The sequence below is a fragment of the Pyxicephalus adspersus genome, chromosome 1, assembly GCF_032062135.1.
Source record: "Pyxicephalus adspersus chromosome 1, UCB_Pads_2.0, whole genome shotgun sequence".
In the NCBI taxonomy this organism is placed as follows: Eukaryota; Metazoa; Chordata; class Amphibia; order Anura; family Pyxicephalidae; genus Pyxicephalus; species Pyxicephalus adspersus.
In genome coordinates, this window is record NC_092858.1 from 82,507,370 (window position 1) to 82,530,699 (window position 23,330).

Consider the following 23,330-nt stretch of genomic DNA (forward strand, 5'->3'; position numbering starts at 1 on the left):
ACCAAAGATGTGAACCCTGTCAACCCTACAACTAGTAGTATAGTGCATTATAAACATCAAACAAGGAAGCTTGTAGCAGTTAATGTTCTCCTTATCAATACACCATTGTAATACAACAAAGGATAAAAAAATATGTTTTAAAAAAATTATTTGTGATGCAGTGTTTCAGCAAATTAATGTAGTTTAGTTTGGGTTTACAGCTGCTTTATTGATTCGAATTATATCTGCATTTGAGTGGTGTGGAATGCTGAAAGCAAGCATCTAAGCCTTATAGTTACCAACCATGGCATATTCATAAAATTTACATCAGGAGGTATTGGGGTACATGGGGCTCCAGGGACAGTCAGAATGATCAGAAAGAGATCATCAGTGGTAGCGCTCATATGTTTGTCATGACAGGTTTCCTGTATATGATGCAGCAATGTTGTCTAAAATGGTCATGACCTTGTATATTTTAATATAGTAGTATGCTTTTGTCTTCTCATAAATGAATCTTTACCTGGACTTAACCCGACAAAGCACTTTTTTTAACCCGACAAAGCACTTTAAGTATTTACTACAGCAGAAACGTTTATTTTTTACAAGAAAAACTATGTTATGTTAACAGATACCAGCATAAGCAACCACACACAATTACAAAAGACTAGCCAGTTCCAAGGTAATTTCTTTTTTTATACAGTATTACAATGCACAAATAGTTTACTTCAACTTCTAGCTCTCAAGGTTTTGCATTCCAGTGTTTGGATGGAAACAAAAGAAAAATGTGTGGTAGTAAAAGAGATGAAATAGTTGATGTTAAAATTGTAAATGAAAGGTGATGATTAGCATATGCTGCAGAAATGCCAAAATGTGCTCTAGGAGACAAGAAAGGATACAAATAACTGAAAAATGAGAAAACTACAAAGAAACCAGAGGATGCAGATAAACATAAAAGAAGCACAATGGTAGAAAAAAGTCAGTAAGCTTCTGCACAAGAAATGGAAATGCATAAAACAGTACAAATAGCAAGGCATTTCACATCTGCTGGCCAAATCAAACCCATTTGTTGCTACTGTTTTTTTATTCTTATTTACAATTTATGTTTCCTGTATTAGCGATTTGGACCAATAAATGAAAACACATTAAACTGATTTGATTTCCCTTGAAACACATTAACCAAATGCCATGCAGGATTTAATTCTGCTGTAATGCTTATGGGTTTGCTGTGCTAGTTATGGGGAAAATTGATAATTTTTTGCCAATTATTCTTTTTCCTCACGACAGCATTGTAAAAACATGTTAAAAAATATATATGTATAATGAACAACACATTATTTAAATGTATTTAAAATGTCTGTTAACTAATCATTTCTATGTGTTATCTACTATTGATGAATGCTGTAAAAAGCTAGTTATTGCTCTGTTCCCAGGGATCAATAAAGTAGCTGGGGTGAAAAGTCAAGGTAAGTATCATATCCTTTGGGGTCTAGCTTTAAAATGTAATTGTTGCTTTGCCCTGACAGATTCATAGTTATTTGCCCAAATGTACCCTACTTCATTATAGCTCTCTCATACCCATACAAGTTTAATTGCAGGAATTCCTCAGAATAATACAAAAACAAAAAAAAATATATTTAGAAAATTATTGACTTTAATCTATTAGATCAGATCTATCCAGATTCCTCAAATATTCTTTAAGGCCTATTTCAGACTTACAGTTGAAAAACCACATGCTAGCCATTCCCAGGCACACAGCACTGCTGCTATATGCCCAGGAGCAGAAAACCACATTTGCATTGTGGTTCTTTATCCAGAGCAGGAAAAGCAACCATTCATCTACAAATGACAGGTCCCTTCCAGGAACTGTATTGGAACCCCACTGCAAATGTAATGCAAATGCACATTTGAAGGGGAGTGCTTAGGAATACTGTTGAGCATGCGGTACATACAGGGGTATAGTGGGGTGACCACGCCGTGCCCTCACTTTTTTTCTGCACCCCCGTATAGGCTTTCCCTGCACGCTAGCCATGGATAGCCTTCACTATTACTGTGCCCCCTCTTCTTTTTTTTTACGGCTACACCCTTGGGTACTGCAGTTTACCACAATTCTGAAAGAGAAGCTACATTTCCATGGAGGTAATGCATGCTTCTCTTCTTTTCTTCCTTTAGACGCTGGCCTGGCACTTAGTGGAGTATATTCTGCTATTAATATAACAGGGGCCCAAACTGTAACCCCCTCTAGATGCCAGCATTTATTTTGCACCAAGTTTTGTAGCGCTGCTGTGGGGTTCAGGGGGCATCACCTTTAAAGATAAGCCAATAAATCAAATAGGAGAAAATTAATTGGTAATTTTATCTTCACACATCCAGATGCATATGAATTGCCTATATTCTGTTTGCTCGTCCCTAGAGTCTACCCTTCTCTAGTAGAATGGAATTATAAAGCATTACATTGAAGAGCTGAGATCTTTGCTGCACAGAGCATATTATTCTCCTTGCTCTTGACAAGATTTATTCACAGGTGTAAAAGCAGCCCTGAGTCTGATCCAGCTGACTGAGCCTTCTCTCGCGTTTTGCATTCAGCCATCACCAGCCCATTAAGGCAGGTGATGCCACTTGTGTGCTCAGTAAACGTCCTCGTCTCATATTTGTGATTTTATTCTGGGTCAAACGGACTGAGTCACAGGCTGAAAACAAGCCAAAGACAAAAAGGAATGCTGTGCATTGTTTATCGATGAAAAGAACATGGCTATCCATTTTGTAGAAAAATGAAAATGTTTTGGACTTGGAAAGAGTTAAAGGAAAAAAAATTAAGCCATTTCTATTCTCTCTCTTGAAAAACAAAGTTACCAATCTTCCCCCTGGCTGAAATCACTAGAAGGCAGCGGTGCAGAAAATTGAAGAGGAGAAATTGGAATTTTCTTATGTTTAAAGTACCAGTGCGTAGCTGCGTGGTAGAATGGGGAACACAGGAGTGGTTTCTAAGGCCCTGTGTACCTGTGACTATAGTGCATAATGAGAGCACGGAGCTGGCATTTTATAATCACTGAGGGGGAACCTGCAAACCTAATTATGTGTGGGATATTCATCTCCCAGTCTGCTGCAACAAAATTGTGCATGAAATGGCTGTGCTGCTACTCTAACTAAAGAAACTATTTACTATACTAAGTGAGAAATATAAAATAGTCTGACTGCAGTAAAACACTTGCGGATCTGAAGTTCAACCTTTTATCATATATAAATAGCTTAAAGACAGAGATTGATGGGCAGTTAATAACCTAATAAAGCAAGTATGAGTACCTTTTGCACCTTTAAAAGAGAAATAATACCATCTTAAATAAAATAGAATAATAATAATATTTTTATCCTTTATCATTAACCTTGAGATGACACTGAGATTCAAAGTGCAACATGTATCACCATGGAAACGTTTACAGCATAGTTGGTAAAGCTGCCTCTGTATATAAGGAGTATACCTGCAAGGTACTGATAGAAATGATAACGTTACTTTGGATGCTATTCATTGTTACTGATACATAAAAAACAATTACCTGTTTTTACACTTTAAAAAAAAAAAAGAAACAAAGAAAGAAAAATATAGGTGTACCCATGAGTTACTGGACAAGTTACTGTTAGCTAGATAACTGAACTTCTATTCTTCACGACAAGTTCTATTCTTCACATAAACAAGTTACCCTATCTAAAAAAAATGTATTCCACAAATAATGCGGTCAGAAATTGTCTATGGTAAAAGCCACATAAAAGACAAACAAGGGCACACATACTAAGTTCCACATTCCTAATTGTTTTTGTCATTTAACCTTTATTCAATATTCTATATTCTTAATAACATTAATAATAATAGTGATAATATTAATAAAAGGAGATTGTAACTTATTGTTTCTTTGGGTCTGATTTATTAAAGCTCTCTAAGGCTGGAGGGGATACACTTTCATCACTGACTCTGTGTGATCCAGCAAACCTGGAAAAGATTTCTTAAAATCATTTGCTATTTGTTGGCAAATGTTTTTAATTCTGGACCACACCTATTCCAGATTTTTTGGATCATCAAGGTTCACTGATAAAAGCGTATCCTATCCTGTCTTAGAGAGCTTTATTAAAGCAGGTCCCTTGTTGGGGCATTCTGCCTCTAGTACTAAATTTAGCTAAACAGTACATACTTAGATACAACCACAATAACACAAACTTGTCTATTCTCAGAAACCTACTAAAGCCCATTAGTCAGTTTCTACATAATCGTTGTAAACTTATTACTAATTCAGTGATCCTACAAGAAATTATGAGCATTAACCTTCAATGACCAGTTACCACAGAGTTTGTATTAAATCCTCACTGTCCAGTCTCCATGAGATAGGGACCTTGTTTTAGGAGGTTTATTGTACTCCAAGGAACCAATTTTCATTGTATGTTTGTAATAACTCCTCAATTAACCAGTCATCAAACTAAGTGAAGTACCCCCCGGACCTAGAGGGTGTTTAAATCAGCTCCTTGGTGAACATACTTTAGAAATTAGGTACAAATGTTCAGTGACTGCTTTCCAGAATATGCTTATTACCTCTCAATCAATCAGTCTACATATAGACTAAAAAACTAAAAAAATATGCAGTTATCTCTGCAAGATCAGTCTCAAGAAAATGTGCATGTATTCCCTTACTGATCAGTCTTCAAAATATGTACACTGACTCCACAGTGATCAGAGAATGTGTATTATCACCTTTAATGTAATAACACCTTTAGTTTGTTATGATATATGAACTTTCAGTAGCCTTTTTAGCTCAGTAATTGTAGCATGCTTGCTCTATTACAAATCTGCCAGTCGGGTCTGACTAAAACAATTCGCTCTCTTAAGTGGGTTAGCAGTTGATCATTTAGGCTGAATGGTTACAGTAAAATGGACATTATCTAAAATTGATAAACTACAAATCTATAGGTGTAGTGCATAGATGTAAAAAAAATGTAAAATTTTACAAACTATATTATATCTAAAAATATGCAAATACAGTTTTACTTTTCAATTTTTTTTCATGTTGTAATAATAGCTGCTGCATGTCACAGTTTGTCAAATGGTAGTTATGATAGAATGCTATTGTCTGCCTGAAACTTGTGTTTATTCATCATATTTCATATTTTGCTTGCACAGTTGGAAGCATAATACATAAATATAAGCTTCAGATTAACATGCTGATATCGCCAGAACTCCAGTAAATTTTAAGCAGAGAATGTTGCTAATAAATAAATTAAGGGTCATTTTAAGGACCACTAATGTGAAAAATACTGGATTCTGATAATTGTATACAGTTAATTCTTGTAATATTAGTATTCAATGCATAAGCATAAGTTAAAAAGCTAAAAAAAAAAAAAAAACCTGCTGCAACTCTAATTGCACCTCAAGTTATAATTTGTTGCAATACCTGTCTCCAAAATTTTGGCTGGACAGCTTGATTTGCATGTAAATATGGAAAAAATATATTAAATAAATGTGAAACTTAAAAAAAATGGAGCTTATAAACAGAAAGGTAGGTCCAGAGCTAACATACAGAAAGCAACATAGGTGCAGGGGCTACATAACTGGGTGCTAAAGGAAGTCAGTCAGAAAGCGGTAAAGGATGGTGGGGTGATTGGTATGGGTGAAGTTTTTTTAGAAGGGTTTAGGAAGGCCTGGGCAGGAAGGAGAGGGCACTGGTAGATGGCCTAGCTGTAGTGAGTTTCCTGCCCACCCCACCCTGTGGGGGAGGTTAGTAGGTTTGGCGTTGTCGGCATGTGGGGCCTGTGGAAGGCAGGGTCTGGTTGATGATGGAAGATGGTGAAGGACTCATCAGTGGGAGGTGTCCATGGTGAATGCAGGATTTTTGGTGTTACAACCGGTGGACAATGAGGAGTTGGTGGATGGTTGATATCCAAACCCGAGGCAAAGGCGTGCCTGGGGGGCAAAAATATCAATCCATTGGACTAATGTGATATGTTTTGTGGAGTGGTGCCTTCCCGGATCTGCAACCTTTCTTAGTTTGAAGTTTTGGAGGAAAAGTGAGTTTAAGTTGTTTGAAAATTGACAGCCATATTAATACATTTTTTAAATTAAAATGTTGGTAATAAAACAGCTGTCCCCAGCCATAGGAGCTACCTGGGTCATGCTATCATTACACTTATTTACTAATACAGTAAACAAAATGAAATATTTTAGCAATTGTAACTGTATAAAGAGCACAAGTGCACAGACACATTAAATGATTTACATATTCTTATGAAGGGTTACAAGAGCTTTAAAATAAATTATCCCTGACCTCTCTTGCAAGCTGCTAGTATTAGGAATTAATTGATTCTCAAGGATCACAGCAAAGACTGTAAGGCCTACTTATGTTTTGCACTGTAGTGTCTTTTGTCAATGCATTTCACCACCATCATGCCTGTCACCATCACAATGGAAAGCCACACAGGTATAATGCATTGCGTTGCATACGTTACAGTTGGTTTCCTCAGCACAAACGCTGCTTGTTTATTTAAGAGGACTGGCAATCTGCCAAGACTCTGTTGCAATAGAAGGTAATAGAAAAAAAATAGATATTTTTGTGGCTTTGGTTTGGAAGTCAAATTTCTTCACAATGCCTATAGTTACATGGGTGAATGGTGTTTTTTTTTTTTGTTTTGTTTTTTTAAGTGCACTTTAAAACTGAAATGCAAGCAAAGAGCTAAATGCACAGAGGAAATTATTTTAAAAGAGCTGTTTTACATTAAAAATGATTGGAATGAATGAGTAGATTTACTCTCTCTATTTATTGTAATTACTTTTGTCTCGGACTCAGAAGGTATGGGAGATGTGATAAAACATGTTCTGTTGGGAATTTATCTCCCTGCATAGAGATTTTCTTATATTTCCTATGTTTCTGAGACAGAAAGTAAAAATGTATATAAAGGTTTTGGACAAAGTATGGCTACATACACACGTCAGATGATTCTCACCAGATAATCTCCCCAGGGCTGATATCAGTCAAGAATCTGGTGTGTGTACAACGCTCATTGTATGTCGTTCATGGATCTGTCCTGGCAGAACCATAGACAACGAATGATCATAATGGAAGTGAAAGAAAGAAAGCACAGAAGGGTACCGCTTTGTCGTTCTCCCCCCTCCCCTCTCCATAGAGCAGAACGGTACTGTATGTACACCGATCGTTCATGCATCGTGCAGTCTTTTGTCGTTGGAAAGGATTGTGAAAGATCCTTTCCAACGACAATTATTGAACGTATGTATACAGCCCAAGGCGTCTGTCAAGTATTTATCTGTGCTTGTGGTTTTGCTGGAAAAGTTTGTCCCATTTTGTTTGTCCCAGAGACCATTGGTTTTAGGAGAGAAAATGAGGGACCAGAGTGGATGGGCATACACATGAATGAGACAGAGATGGACAAAAGAAAAAAACGGTAGGCGTTTTATACCTTCCCAACTTAATCCACACCTAACAAAAAAGTTTGGGCTGTACATACACTTTTAAATATATGCAGCTCTAGTTCATTCCATCTTGTGACAAACTCACATGCACTTGTATCTAAAGCTAGTAAAGTACTTTCTTGTAATAAAAGAGGAATAGACTGCAGAGATGGAGACATAATCCTGCTCCTGTACAAAGCATTGGTCAGACCACATCTGGAATATGCAGTCCAGTTTTTGGGACCAGTTCACAAAAAGGACATTATGGAATTGGAGAGAGTGTGGAGAAGGGCAACTAAACTAATAAAAGGAATGGAGGAGCCCAGCTATGAGGAGAGATTAGCTGAACTGAATCTATTCTCCCTTGAGAAGAGATGTTTAAGGGGGGATATGATCACCCTGTATAAATATATAAATGGGCCATATAGAGAACCCTTTTCCCCATTATTCACTTTAAGGTCATTACAAAGAACAAGAGGACACTCTTTGTGTCTGGAGGAAAAGAAGTTTAAGCTCTGGATAAGGAAGGAATTCTTCTCTGCAAGGTCTGTGAAAATGTGTATTCAGCTCCCTCAGGAAGTAGTTTCAGCAACTACTATAGATTGCTTTAAGAAAAAGCTGGATGTTTTTCTAGAAACACAGAATATAACTGGGTATTAAGGTTAAGGTTTAAGGTATTATTTTAAAGTAAAATTAACAGTGACTGTTTATCCAGGGAACATCCGATTGCCTCATGGAATCAGGAAGGAATTTTTTTCCCCTGTTGAAGCAAATTTTACAAGGATTTTTTTTGCCTTCCTCTGGACCAACTATGTCTTATAGTGTTTTATATCTGGGATATGTTTATTTCCCTAGTGGTTGAACTTGATGGACTTATGTCTTATTTCAACCTAACCTACTATATAACTATGTAACTTGTAAAAAGGAACTCTCTTTTACACTGCTCCGGAAATCTTAATTTTTTTTTTAAAGAACTACTTTTGTCTCTTAACTTTTCCTAAAACAAATTAAAAGTTCTGAACTGCACATTTATTGACTGTTTTGAAATACAACTTTAACTTATTTATGAACTAGCCAGTAAATCACAAAAGTCATTACAACGCCATATTATTATGTTTTTTACAATATCAATAAAAGATAGGATATAAAATTCTGCTGAGGAAAAAAATGAAGCTCTTGAGGTATAAGTGCATCACTGATTGAGGTGTACATCATGCTAATGTTATGGTGTTCTGAGCCCTGTAATTTATGTGACCTTGTGTATGCCTTTAGTGTGTCTATGTTTTAGCCTAAAGCTAAACATAACAGTAGAGATATAGGTCTATGATAACCGCATTCAAGGACAATTTTCACTCAGACAGAAGCTCTTCATCTAAATACTGCACTTACTCTTTGCCTATTGACTTTTTTGTTTTGAAATGAAACACTGCACAAAGTGAACCTCTACTACGTTTTACACATTTAAAAGTAAGTCATATTCTTGAACAGACACCAAATATTCCTTCTGTTACTTTTACTATCCAGCAAAAGCTCTTTTATGTCCCTTTCATGTAATTCACTTTGAACATGGGAAATGACTTTACCTGACCTAAAGTGTGTCTATAGCCAAAACCTTTTCTATTAGACTTTTACATTTTTTGTTGTCTATTTTCCCTGCAGAGAGATTCACCCTTACTGTTTGTCCCGGGGTCCATTGTCACTGAAACCGAAAGATGATGGGATATCCAAAATAGTCATCAAAACAAGAAGTTAGAGAAAATCTTCCAACTGAGACATCTGTTTGGTGAAAGAGGTGAATTCTCCTCACTTTGTAGAGATTTCCTCTTACTACTTTTTGTATTTCTAGATATATTTTATGCTTTAAGTAAACTTGTGCCTAGATCGCCTACAGATATATGTGTGTGTGTGTGTATATATATATATATATATATATATACACACACAGTATATTTCTTATATATAAGAAAAAAAATGAATATTAAAAGAGGCCATTTTATATTGTACTCTATTATATTATAATGGAAAAACTAATCACTACACAGCCAGTGAAATCCTACATTGGCATTACATATGGCATTTTGTTGTGGCTTTGAGTGATTACTTCACAATACAACCAGCTAGAGGGATATACAAGGTCGTGTTTTAAAGTTACTTCACTGTTTGCTAAAAAATATGTAAATAGAAAAGGTAAAAATGTAAAAAATATGGACATGGTCTTTATTACACCCATAGTCTTGGCACAGGTGCATTTTAAACTTGCTAACTGTGTCACTCCCTTGTTCAGTTGCAGTGCCCTTACTAACAAATTAGTCAGTTTTACTCTGCAAATGTAAGGCACTGTGTAAAGGAACTCAGTAAAAAAGTTCAGTAAATTAGAAAGGTACACAAAAGAGAATATTCCATCTAAAACAGTAATAGCAGCAATCCTGTGGTGTCTGCTATTATACAGGGCTTTACATTAATAATTTTAAACTGAGAACAGGTTCACTTTTTATAACATTCCTTCTTTAAAAGAAACGGAAATAACAGAGACAATGAAATGTGAGAATTACAGCAAAACAGAAAAAAATATTTAAAAAACGAAAGCACTGCATGCCATGCCAAGCAATGTAATGCAGATTATTTAAACCAATGTAATGATAGTGAAAATATGCATACAACAGAACAACCTGCTGTCTTTCAGATCTACAATTCCTGGGCAGTGCTAAAAAAACTGTATCCTCATTTTTCTACATTAACAATTTTGGTATTTATAGAAAACAGAGGGACAAAAGCAGGTAAGAAACAATGACAAATTAGAGAAAAGGAAATTATTCCGATGAATTTATAAAATGTGCTTCTAATACATTGAAAAATGTTGGATTTCTGCAACAGTTGCTTTCTGGGCAAAGCAGAACAGCACACTGCGTAACAAATATTAAAGTATCAATGACATGAGCTTATATTTGAGTTGTTGTTACTTTTTTACCTAGAAATAATGCTTTCTCATATTTAAATACTTGCTCTTCCTTACTTTGTTTTTTAATTATTATATTATGATGATAACCAATACAGAGAAATCTGTATATGACACATTCATATGACACAGATTGTATTGGATTCACCTGAGTCAACCGATACATAGATTCATAGGGAGGAGGAACAGTACAGTGTAACTATGGTATAGCACTTCAAAGCAGGTAGCAGATAAGCAAATATGAATGTCTTTAATACATAAACAATGTTGTTTTGAAACATTTATAGACATAAATAACCTCTAAATTGAATTCATGGCAGGTAAAGAGAATTTGCTTATTTTACCATTTTGACATTATACATTCAATAAAATCTCAACCCAAATGCAAAGAAGCCTGCAAACCCTAAATAAACGTTATGAGCACTATGAGTTTTACTGAGAAATGCTTTCAAAAGCTTTTTGTTTTCTCTAGAGAATGTATGCTGGCAATGTAACAAATGATTCATCATTATTTCACTACAGTCATGGGTTTTACATATAATTTTATATGATGACAGGGTCTCCTTTAAGGGCAACATTTGCTTTGGGCAAAGCCACAGGTTAACTTTAAATCTGACCAAAGATTTCTGCTTACTAATTAACAAAAGCAAGAAAGATCAGCACACCACATATATCTACATATTGGTATATTCGTGTTTTTTTTTAATAGCGCTGACATATTACCCTGCACCCCCCTACGTCTGTAGTAATGTAACTAAAGCTGTGTACACATGTTAGATTTTTGTCTTTGGAAATGATCAAAGACTGAAAGATGAATGCATGTTCTGCTCTATGGAGAGGCTAGGGGGAGATCGAGTGAGTTGCACCCTGATGCACTCTCCTTTCTTCACTTGCATTGAGGTCGTTTGTCCTCTGTCGTTCATGGCCCCACCAGGACGGATCCATGAATGACATTGGACGGCCTTTGTACACGTCAGATTCTTGACCAAGACGAGCCTTGTGGCTTTTATCTGTCTAACATGTAATGCAGAGTCCAATAAAGTCTATAGGCTAATATTTAGAATTTAGATATCTAGGCAGTTCAGCAATCGTCAGTGTAGTATAAATATCCATTTGTCTTCAGGATTGTAATACTTTATAATATATTAGCTATAAACTGAGCATTAAACTGGTACGGTAATAATCAGTGTTCTTTTTGTTCTGAGCTGAAAAAAAAAACCCAGAACATTACAGAAACTAGTAAGCATAGATGTCAACAATCTCTAATATATTGCCTTAGCAAATTGGTAAAGAAGCTAAAACATGAATAAAATGTCATGGAACACTTCATCTCTGCCTTTATTTGGCAGATACCCTCTGTACAGTACAGACAGCTCAATTCACAAGACCCAAATCTCTTTTATATATCAAGGTCAGGGCAAAAGTCAATGAAAAAGGTTATGCAAGCAGTAAGATCTGTCTGAAAATGCTGTTCTGAACATCTGAAAGACTGATGTTCATTAGAGATATGGCTGCTCCGAGCATCTCTAGAGATAATCACACAGTCTAGAGGTTTATGAGGTTAATGAATGAGAGACATTTAGCTTACACAAGGAACAAAATGACTTCTTAAAAATATCATGCCCTCTTTCCCATTTCAATATTATAAAGGGTCCTGAATTCCATAAGTTCTACCAGCACAATTTGGTAATATTTCATTGTCAAACCTGTAAATTGTTCAATTTAGGTCTGCTTTGTAGTTTTGCATTCAACCTGGATAAAATTTGCCTACCTTCTATCTGGCAATATTGGGATTCTCCATCCTTTCACCTGGCTTAGTTTTGAATCAGATAATTCAATCATTAAAGGCAGTTTGGGGACCCATACAGTCATTTCAAGGGGTGCATTTAGGTGTTCATAGGTAAAAATGGCTTGGGCATTCATTGATCCTCTGCTCTCCTTCCCACTGACAAATACATAGTCGCAGCTACTTGATACCTGTTAAAAAAAAAGAACAGGTGTTAAAGCGCACCATTCAATACATTTTTCTCAACATTAACTTACATAAAAATATAATTTATTCAAATGCTGTACATTCTATAATTAAATAGCTGTCTATCACTAAATAGCTGTGTCATCACCTTTCCCCCAGTGATCAGACTGCAGCATGTCTAATGTTGTATTAGGTCCCAGGTCAGGGAATGTGGAAGGAGATGATCTGTGTGAGACGTCTGAACACATTCTGCCCAGTGAATGCTGACCTTATATGATGCCTTAACAAACATTCTTTTGAAAATAAGGTATTGACAGGGGGAGTATTGAGAGAGGTAATACATATTTGTAAGTAACAAATAGGGTAATAAATATCAGTGCCATCCTAAATAATACTAAGCATAAAAGCCTTTAACATGAGAAAATACATGGTCTACTTTAATTTAGAATAATACCTGCTTTTTAAAAAGACTGCCAACCCTATCCTTATTCTATTGTGGCCTACACTACCTGTGACTTTAAAGTGGCAGAGCTTATGGGGTGTATTTATACTATTTTTGTAAGACAATTTGGCAACATTTGGTCCCACCCAGATGAAAATAGAACAACTCTACAAGAATAGCCCAAATTTGCTGAAAGTGATCATTTAATACTACAGAATTTGCCTTACATCTCTTTACCTCCTTTACAAAAAAAAGCTTTTGTGTACAGTCCATCCTACTTATAATTCAAGGCATGTTTGTACACTGGCACTCCCAGTTGGCTCACAAAAGATTCCACTGGGGTCTTTAAACTTATAGAATGTGCTGAACCTGTGTTTTAAAACAGGTTCACCAAGGTCCAGGGTATTTTTTTCACTACATTTTTAATGACATATATTTTCCAGACAGCAAGGTCAGCTCATTAACAATTCATGTATTTACCTAATGGGCCTGATTTATTAAAGTTCCCCAATGCTGGAGAGGATACACTTTCCACAGTGAAGCTGGGTGATCCAGCAAACCTGGAATGGATTTCTCAAAGTCATTTGCTATTTGTTAGAATTTTTTTTCAATCCTGGACCAGATCCATTTCAGGTTTGCTGAATCACCCAGCTTCACTGGTAAAAGTGTAAGCTCTACAGCCTTGGATAAATAAATCAGGCCCAATATATCAATATATAAAGCCATTTAATACAAAGAGACAAGTCCATCCACCAAAAGCCAGAAGACAGAGGCAAGAAGTAACATTTAACTGGTAACATTGAAAGTGATATGTGCGTTTTTTAAATGTAATTTTATTAAACTGAAATTATTTAAACACATCCAACTTCAATTTGTGTGCATCTGTCATCTATTTTTTTTTATAAATATGTGCTATTGATTTATAAGAGATTTATTCTTGTTACAATAGTTTGGATTTTTAAAAGAGAACATGTAAGTTTGGATATATACATTTCTGTTGGTGACTTATTTTTTAAAACACAAGCTTCATGGCTGTCATCTAAATTCTGTCTTCCCTAGCTAATATGTTACTGTCTGTTAAAGGAAGACAGTTAGTAATGTGTGAAATCCATATCAAAGTCCCTAACTCCAGATATAGAGGCAAGAATTAGAATAAAGCTCTGGATATGCACTTTTGAAAATGAGTTTGTGTGGCAACTCGCTCACTTCTGTTCTCTCAGATTCCCTTTGATAAAGCAATAAATAGTAACAATATGCAAAATGCAGTAAAACATGGCAAGCGTTTAAATTTCCCTTAACTGAACGCGGGTGAGTGAAACATGATTCCTATATGGTTGCCATGACTTTCTGTACAGTCTTTGTAGTCTTTGCAATTTTGGTTCTTTTAACTACATAGATTGTACAAATATGTTCTTGTGAGTAATAATTTTATAGAAAGGCTATAGAGTTTTGTGGGAGCCATATAAGCACAGAAAGACCATGTTTGCCAATTGGATATTGCAGTGTTATAACTGTTGCTCTATTAGAGAGGTTTAATATTGTTTGATAAATGTATCTACAACTAACCTTTTATTCCAATTACAATAATACTTTGTATTTTAAATAAAAAAGCAGTGGAGTGTTTTTTTTGTTTGTTTTTTGTTAAAGTCAATCACACTTCATAATTGATGTATGATACAACATTATTTTAATCATTTAGGAAAACTACAATATTAGCTACACTTACATGTATTGTAAATGTTCATATGGTGTGATAAACTTACAAGACAGATATTTTGTGTGGGTGGAAATTGAAAAATAAAGTGCCTAATTTAATGTGTATATCAAAATTCTTTCAATAATGAAATGTAATTAAAATGGCAAATGTTCTTAGAGCATGAATACATTGGAGATGGTCCAGTTAATTGCAGACTAATCGCTGACTCATTTCAGTTCACAATCAATCAACATGTTATAATGTAGCTGGAACCAGAATAAGACCTGTGTATGTAGACACAAAGTATAGATCAGGTCCAGGGAGGCATGCAAATTCTAACTGGCCCAGATTACTGTACAATAGCCTAATGACTATAATGCTAGTGAATGGTAAAATGACTCATATAAATTCATATGTCCTAACATTAGGAAGCAGAATCACCTTCCTACCACATTTGTAAGATATTAGCATGTACACACTGCCTAAAATAGCACAGTTCACTTTTTACCAGCTATTATAATGGGGAAAGGCTATAAGTTTCTACATTTGGCTAGATAACGTGTAAAGGTCTGTGAACTGGTATATTTTTTCAATTCAGTTCACAAAACTCTGAACTGAAAGAGGGACAAACAGCACAAGGAGGCAGCTGTGCAGCAATGCTGTAGGTGCTAAAAAGGAGTATATATGTATATGTAGTTTATGGAGTATATATGTATATGTAGTTTATGGAGTATATATGTATATGGAGTTAGCCGTATGCTACGTCTCCTTTTCCTGTTAAGTCAAAGGGTGGAGCAAAGACAAGATCTGTTAATTGTTGATCAACTGCTGGAAAGAAATAAATCTCATCCGTCCAGCCGCCAGATAGGGCTGTTTTATGTGGCACAGCTATATCATTTCCAAGACTGAATGCACAGAAATGCAAATCAGTTTTTTTCTGACATACAGATATCCACCAGAGAAAGCTTGTCAAAATCAAAATACCTTCAGAATCACCAAAATATTGTATAGCAAGTAAATGTGAAAGTCACATTAACATTACTTTCAGGCAATTATTACAATGGTAACTCAGAATTTGTACTTGCTGAAAATGGCCTCAGGCTTCTCAGCTTCTGTCATTGTCGCAGTCCAGATGAAACAACAATTCTGACTTAGGTAACAGGAAGGTTCTCCTTTAACTATTGCTCAGCAAACAGTTATTTCTAGTAATTACTTGCTTGGATGAATATGTAAAGGTTTATATATACAAGTGCTAAGACTAAACCTTGATAATCTTAGTATTATTTATACTCTGGGTAGCAAAAGGTGTTCATCTTGTAAAGTAAGAAGGATTCTAATTGTAGAAGATCCTTGTTACATCATTGAATGTTTAATAAAACCTCAGTGTACACAACCCCTCTAGTAGAAATTTGCACTTAGAAGAAGCATATTACAGAAGCAGGAGTCGCACCTATGTGTATCTATCCTCAGAAGTAATGACTATAAAATATGAGTTCTCTCCTTCTAAAGGAATATATGTTAGATCCTGGTATATTCTATGTGAAGTGTAAAGATGTATGACCTGGCTGATCTTTCTAGTATAATGGGATTTCTGATGGCTTTCTATGGGTTAAGGCATACTACTGTGCTTTGCTTAGCGTTATTAAACTCAACAGTTTTCTTAAGCCCAGAAAATTACCAGGTTGCCTGCTGTGTGCTATATTGAAAAACTGTCAAACTGCAAAGCAAAAAGATGTTCAGCATAACTGGAAGCCCAAAGTACCCTCAAATCCTGTGTGTTTTTAGATATTCTTTTATACAGAAGCCACTTCTACTGCGTGCTTTCCATTTAAGATGCGCAGTGTGAGCTAAGCCTGATGTAGTAGTTTGACCTTAATGAAGACCTTGCTAATCTCTGTGATGAATTGACAGCTTACTTAAACAAGTGGGAGCAAACTATTTTAGGTTCAACCTCATGTGCTTTAACTCTGCATACAGAGCAATCAAGGCTCTGGATCAGGAAAGTTGCAGTATCCATGGATACCCATTATCATTAAGGACATGTTCTAATATAGCCCAAATGGAAAAATCTCTATTGGAGAAATAGGCAGATATAAACTGCTGTTGGAAGATGAGACACTTAGCTGATATTGTGCCAATTACAGATTGCTGCGGCTAATCTGCTGCATGACCTCATATCTTTTAAAAAAGACATACAGAAGGAACTGCAGCTGGTCTTATGAATTGATCATCTTGCATTCTAATGAATTCTATGGGCTATAATACTAATAAACTGATGAATTAAAAGGGCGACCACTTGCATTGCATCACCGTAAAACCTGACATACATCACATCTAAGACCCATGCACAATGAACACACATGCAGTACATGCAGATATCTTCAAAGTGTAAAGGATTTGCTTAGGCTTGAATAATTGTGGTTACTGGCTTAACTGTATAATTTATTATTGTTTTCTTAATTCTCAAATAGGCATATTACTTTGCCTTAAACACTCAATGTTCAACAATCTGGAAAAGTTAAAAAACTTTTGTAGCAACCATTAGACACTTAGATCTAAATGCCAAATGCCAATTTGCCAAATAAGTATGCAGTATTTTACTTAAACCTGTCTATACAGAAATCCTTCAATTAAGAAAAAATTGTTTTGACCACAAAATGGTATAACAACTGCAATATTTATGCTATATTAAGTAAATGGACAAAAATCATATCTGTGTTCATATCTGTGCTTAGAACAAATAATCCATCATTGTGTATTTCCAATCTCCCGTCTCCCTTATGTTTCCAAACTTCTTGAGCGCCTTGTCTAGAAAAGACTCACAGATTACCTGAGCTCCAACTCTCTCCTTGACCCTCTCCAGTCTGACTTTCGAGCTGCCCATTCTACTGAAACAGCCTATACCATTGACCTCATAAGAGCTAAGTTTTAAGGCAACTTTTCCCTCCTCCTTCTGCTTGATCTTTCTTTTGCTTTTGATACTATTGATCACCCCCTTCTAATACAAATCATGCACTCCATTAGTATAAATGACACTGCTCTCTCTCTCTTTCAAGTTTCTTTTAATGGTAATTCCTCCTCTCCCACTCTCCTCCCTGTTGGTGATCCCCAAGGGTTCCCCCAACCGGTTCTCTTTTCTCTGTACACCTCCTCTCTGGGTAGTCTCATATCCTCCTTTGGCTTACAGTACCATCTGTATGCTGATGACACTCAAATCTATCTGTCCACCCCTGACCTGTCTCCCTCAGTCCTGGATAAGGTCTCTTGCTGCCTGTTAGCCATCTCATTATGGATGTCTGACGATTCCTGAATCTCAACCTAGATAAAACAGAACTCATCATCATCATCCCTCAAATTCCAAATCTCCCCCTGACATATTCCTAACTCTTAACAACACTGTTATTTTTCCCTCCCCTCAGGCACATTGTCTTGGCATCAGCTTTGATTTTGCCCTTTCATTTACCTCCTATATTCAGAACATTTCCAGGTCCTGTCACCTACGCAACATCTCCAAAATCCGCCCCTACCTGTCCCCAGAGTCCACCAAACTCCTTGTACACGCTCTTATCATCTCTCGTCTGGACTACTGTAACCTCCTCCTCTCTGGTATTCCACTAACCTGACTCTCTCCTCAACAATCTATTATGAATGCTGCAGCCAGACTCATCCATTCTTCCCACAGCTCCTCTTCTGCTGCCTTTCTTTGTAGTTCCCCTTATTGGCTTCCATTTCATCTTAGAATCAAATTCAAGCTCCTGTGCTTTGCCTTCAAATCCCTCCACAGTTCTTGCCCCATTTACCTTTCTGACCTGGTAAAAAAAATACCCCCCTAGCCGGGCAATCATTATGCTACTTGTGTTTTTGTGCACATATTGTGCTTTTCTGTTTCCATTGCCCATTTTCAGTTGTTAAGTGCAATCTTTACTTTGAAATGCTCCACTTCTCCCTATCCTTTAGTTATTTTTTACTTTCCACTGCAGAAACTGGGCTCCGGTAAGTCATTGTCGTCTTATTCTTCAAAAAGCTGGAAAAATGCTCTGCATTATACTTAGTTGGAATTAAACCGCACTATATTCAACCCGGGTCCTAATATAGAGTCAGGCCTGCCTGTGAATCTTGCCAAGTCAGCAAGTACCATAGTGCCTTATAAACTGGGTCTCAAGACCTTTTTGTACAAACTATGTCTTTTCATATTTTGGCATTTTAAAAAAAAGTACCCTAGATGCATCCCTCTTACTGAACTTTCTAGGATGGAAGTCCAGCAATCAATATTGTTACTGACTAATTACAGAGTATTTGTTATAATTTCTAATACATATTTTATACCCCTGGAAGGGACTATACATTTTTCCTATTGCATCTAACTCTGTCACAAATCTGTGCTTAGAATTAAATGAACAAAGGAAACAAGTAGACAATAGAGAGATTAAAATACAACAGCTTCTGGATTCCCCTTCACCTTGATGATGTCCTCGTTGCTTGATTTGCATGATACATAAGTTGAAACATCTGTGATTACTCCGGAAGTTTCAATGGCCAAAACCTTCACAGGGATTGCAACTGTTCTTCCTGTCAGAATAGCTGTATTAATTATTTCTGTGTCCTGGAATTGAAATATAAATATATATTAAATACTGCACAAGTGATCTAATTAGATATACAAAATGTGGAATGAGATGAAAAAAAAATGACCAAAACAAAAAAAATATATATAATAGAGGAAAGTTAAATAACATGGAAGTATGGGATGAAAGAGGAAATCTTACCATTGCCAGAGGCACAATAGCTCGAATATCCTTCTGTATTACTGTTAACTCTGTTACTGCTTTCTCCATTTCAGGAGGGGGTTTTCGACCTTGGTACTCTAGATGCCACATAATTCGCCTTATGACAGTTTGACTAGTAAAATTCTCCATCTCAAAATCCAGCTGCATTATCAAGTTAGGGGTTTCTTCGGTTCTACAGTTAATTGAAAATACATTTTTTAAGGTCAATGGAACACAAAGGCTTCTATTTAACATTATACTTAGCCATGTTTTATATATAACTAATGTTTCCTTTTTTCCTTCAAGCATAGCAATTACAATAATTACTTTATTATTAACCACTCAAAATAGCTAAATACATTGATAATTTGAGAAACAGCTACAGTGTTATATTCTTAAGAATCAGCATTTAGCATCGACTGGGAATTCATCTGAACATATGCAATAAAAAGAGAAGCATGTAAAGTGTATTAATTAGCAATCAGCAGATCAGTTTACAATTACAAAGTCATCAAGTAAATAGAATCCAAAAGCCATCTCACTAACAGTTTGTGGCACAAAGTTCATAAGATAGATATAGGTCAGGATCTCCAGTCTCAATGATGGTAAAAACTAATAGAGAAGTATGACATGTCATTATTAATCAAAGGTAAACAAACAGTTGATTGTTAGGATCTTCTCAGTTGGGCACATGTATGCGATCTTCATTCAGTCTTGCAAAGAGTTACTCTGAACTCTAATGAAGGAGAAACACTCCACAAGATCTAATAACAATTACAGTGCTGCTGAAGGTGATTCTGGGGTGCAGGATGGCAGATTGGGGACAGGTGAATATAGGATTAATAAGGGGGGCTTACAAAATAAATCTATCCATGCTAAAAATGTAGGTATTAATGCTGGTCAGGTACCTGAAACCTAAGGGGGAACATATTACTTTACACCTTAAACATGTGACTATACAATATATCTATATATGTATCATATCTATATCTTATATCTTTATATAATAGCCTATAGTCTAATTATACAGCTAATTGATGAACTGCAAACTTTTCCACAATAACTAACAATGTAAAATGGCAAGATTTGAAGTTTTTAGATTAGTGGTACTGTAGCAGCCTGATTGAGACCATGCACCTTGCCTGCTATCCACAGGGCTCTCTAAGGTGTCTCATTGAGGTGGATATTTGAAGAAGAAACCAGTTGTAGCTGATTTCCAGAAATGCTTGTGAAGTGAATATTAATAGGTGATAGCCTATGGCTTTAGCATTGTTGAAATTCTAGGCATGGCCTATGTTCATGCATGGGGGAATATCCTTTGGATGGGAGATCACGGCTGAATTTTTATTTATTTTAACATTTAGTTGAATTAATTTAAATCATATATAAACAGTCTACCAAATGGATCTCATTTTATTTTAGATACCTGCTCTATCATATCTTCTTTTCCATATACTCTCCTCTTTGTAACAGCCGGCTTACCATCCTTGAAGCTTGTTAAGCAGTGGGGTGGGGTGATAGCCATGTGTGTCAAAACTTTTTTCCCTCCTGCAGATTGAAGGCAAACCTCCAAACGCAATGTATACAGAACTCTGCTGGTTTCTTTCTGACAGAAGAGAAGCTGGCAGCGTGCTTAATGAGAAATTGAGCAGTGAAATGTTTTTTTTACAAAGCAAAGAGGATGAGAAAAGAATAAGAAGGAGGAGACGAAAAGAGCAGAGAGCAGCCAGACGCTGAAACTGTATTTTTTCTTTTTGAAATTGCGGGAAGCATTCATTCTGGCAACACTACATTGTTCTGATATTGGGTACATTGTAATGAGGATATGGGAAATCAGGTAGTCCCATGCATGCAAGGCCATTGTTCTCCTTCACTAAGGTTGTCCTAATAGCATAATAAATACACTAGTTTAGGCACACTTGAGTTATATGTGTAATGTTATATAAATTATACAGAGAAATATGCTTTTCAAAGCATTTAGGAGGTACAACACTAAAACTGCAGATTGTAAAGCTTTTCCTTGTCTCACAAACTTATAGACAATGCAACTAACTGCAGTTACGAAAGTGTAAGATCTTGTGAACTGGTTATTCAGTAAACCAGGCTACTCATTTTAAGCCTAGGTTCCACTGGCTTTGAGCAAGTATCTGGTTACTTACTGGAAAGAAAATGAGGCATAGTTCTTGACTTTGCTTTCATTTCAGAATACATAAGCCAAAAAGGAAACAGTTTTGACACAGGACAACGAAGCAATCTGTGTTAAAAAAATGTAAACTAAAGCAAAGCTAAAACAAATGTGAAGACTTTGCTTTCAACAAAAAGCTTCAAAAATGCGCCCCTGAAATTTCCATTATTTCTGCTAAAGTGCCACCCTGCATCTTCCTACTAATTTTAACTTCTTTTTTCTGGTTGTGCTGCAGTTGGTATAAAGTTACACAGTGAGGGAATTATCAGACAAGGTCAGAGTTTTATTTCAAAGCAACTATTTCATTTGTGAACTTGACTAACAACACTACACTTCATTTATTTTCCTTTGACCATAGCTGCCTGATGGATTCAGAGTTTAGGTCAGCAGACTTTGCTCATCCATGCATGAGAGTATGTAGTAAAGCAGTCACGTGACAAGCTGTTCCAGAAAAGAGTTTACAATGTTAGTATACTTATTTTTCAATTAGCATAGTTTATTAACAGAATGGAAAATGTTAGATGTGTAATGTAAATTTGTATCAAAGTGTTGATGGTGTAGGTCAAAGACATACAGGAATGCAGTGTGCAAAGGGGGCAATTACATTAGGACTTCTATTCTATATATGTCTTCGTCACACAAAAAATGCTTATTTTACCAGTTAATGCACAGTTCTTTAGTTGAGGTTTTCTAAAACGATGACAACTTGAAGCAAAAGATTCTGGCTCAGCATAAGAAATCTTCAATCTGTTTCACCTAACAGGTGGGAATTTCAAACAGCAGCCTGCTGAGAAGGAATTATGGAAGACAGTGAAATCTGAACTAAGGTATGTATCGTAGTTGAATGAGATGAGCCTCCCATGTTCTTGACAGTCTCTCTTCAATCTATTTTCAACGAGAACTCAGTTCTCATAGAGACAATTTACAACTGTAGCACTGCACTCATATGCTGCTATCTCTTTGTGTTTTATAAATTCTAGGTACAACTCCAAACATAACACACATAACAAAACCCACAAACATGAATATGCTGTATTTAAATTGGCTCAAGGGACAAAGCCTACTTGCTAGATTACAATTACTTTCATCCTGGAGATTACCTTGTGTGAATGGCTGTCCTGCAATTTAAACTCCTATATCTGTCAATTTTGTTTCCTTTGATTTGGCATCAGTTTGGTTCTGTAAATATGAAGGTCAATGCAATGACATGTAGAGGGGTACAATTTTCTTCACAGACAAAATAGTTGTTACTTGGGGTGCCTATTTAACATGGAATTCGGCCATCTGCCGGACAGTAATCTAGCATAGTGGAGCTGAGAGTCATCATCTCATAGACAAATAGACAATGAAAATGAAAAGGCTCTAGCTTGCCTCTCCATTCACCCACTTGCTTGAACTTTATTGTTACTACACCTTTTTTTTTTTTTTGCAATTTCATTAGTGACATTAGTGCTCTGTAAACATAAACCTACTATGAGTCAACACACCTAGAACCTAGTTTGTAATAACTAGATATAATTCTCTTTCTGTGAATCAATTTCCTCCGTTCCTCTGTCATTGTGAATTTTGCCTCTAAAAAACCTAATATTAACTTCTTGCTGTATCACCATGGTTATGATTCTGTGTCTGTAAATGTGTTACTGATTTTGGTAACGCCAATATGGCAATATGAACATGAATCTGGGTACAGTCCAACACATTTGTTATTAATTAGTTCTCTCGATATATAATCCTTATCCTGTTAGTGTGAAAGCACACCAAATGATTGGCTGGCAGTGGAACATTCACATAAATATTTAGCTAAATTGTACAACAAAGTAAAAAAAAATGTCTACTGTGCCAGCACAATTCCAGTTAGAAGCTTACCAACACTTTTCTCCAACACAACACATG

The 23,330-nt window shown here is 35.9% G+C and overlaps 1 protein-coding gene across 1 annotated transcript in view; it reads right to left on the bottom strand.

Moving 5' to 3' along the window:
• TMEM132E (transmembrane protein 132E) overlaps positions 1-23,330 on the bottom strand; it is a 266,625-nt gene that overhangs the window by 8,525 nt on the left and 234,770 nt on the right. The window contains exons 4-6 of the mRNA XM_072416230.1: positions 19,253-19,445; positions 18,946-19,089; positions 12,148-12,353 (exon numbers count right to left, since the gene is read on the bottom strand). Coding sequence (XP_072272331.1) covers positions 12,148-12,353; positions 18,946-19,089; positions 19,253-19,445 — 543 coding nt within the window. The remainder of the gene's footprint in view (positions 1-12,147; positions 12,354-18,945; positions 19,090-19,252; positions 19,446-23,330) is intronic.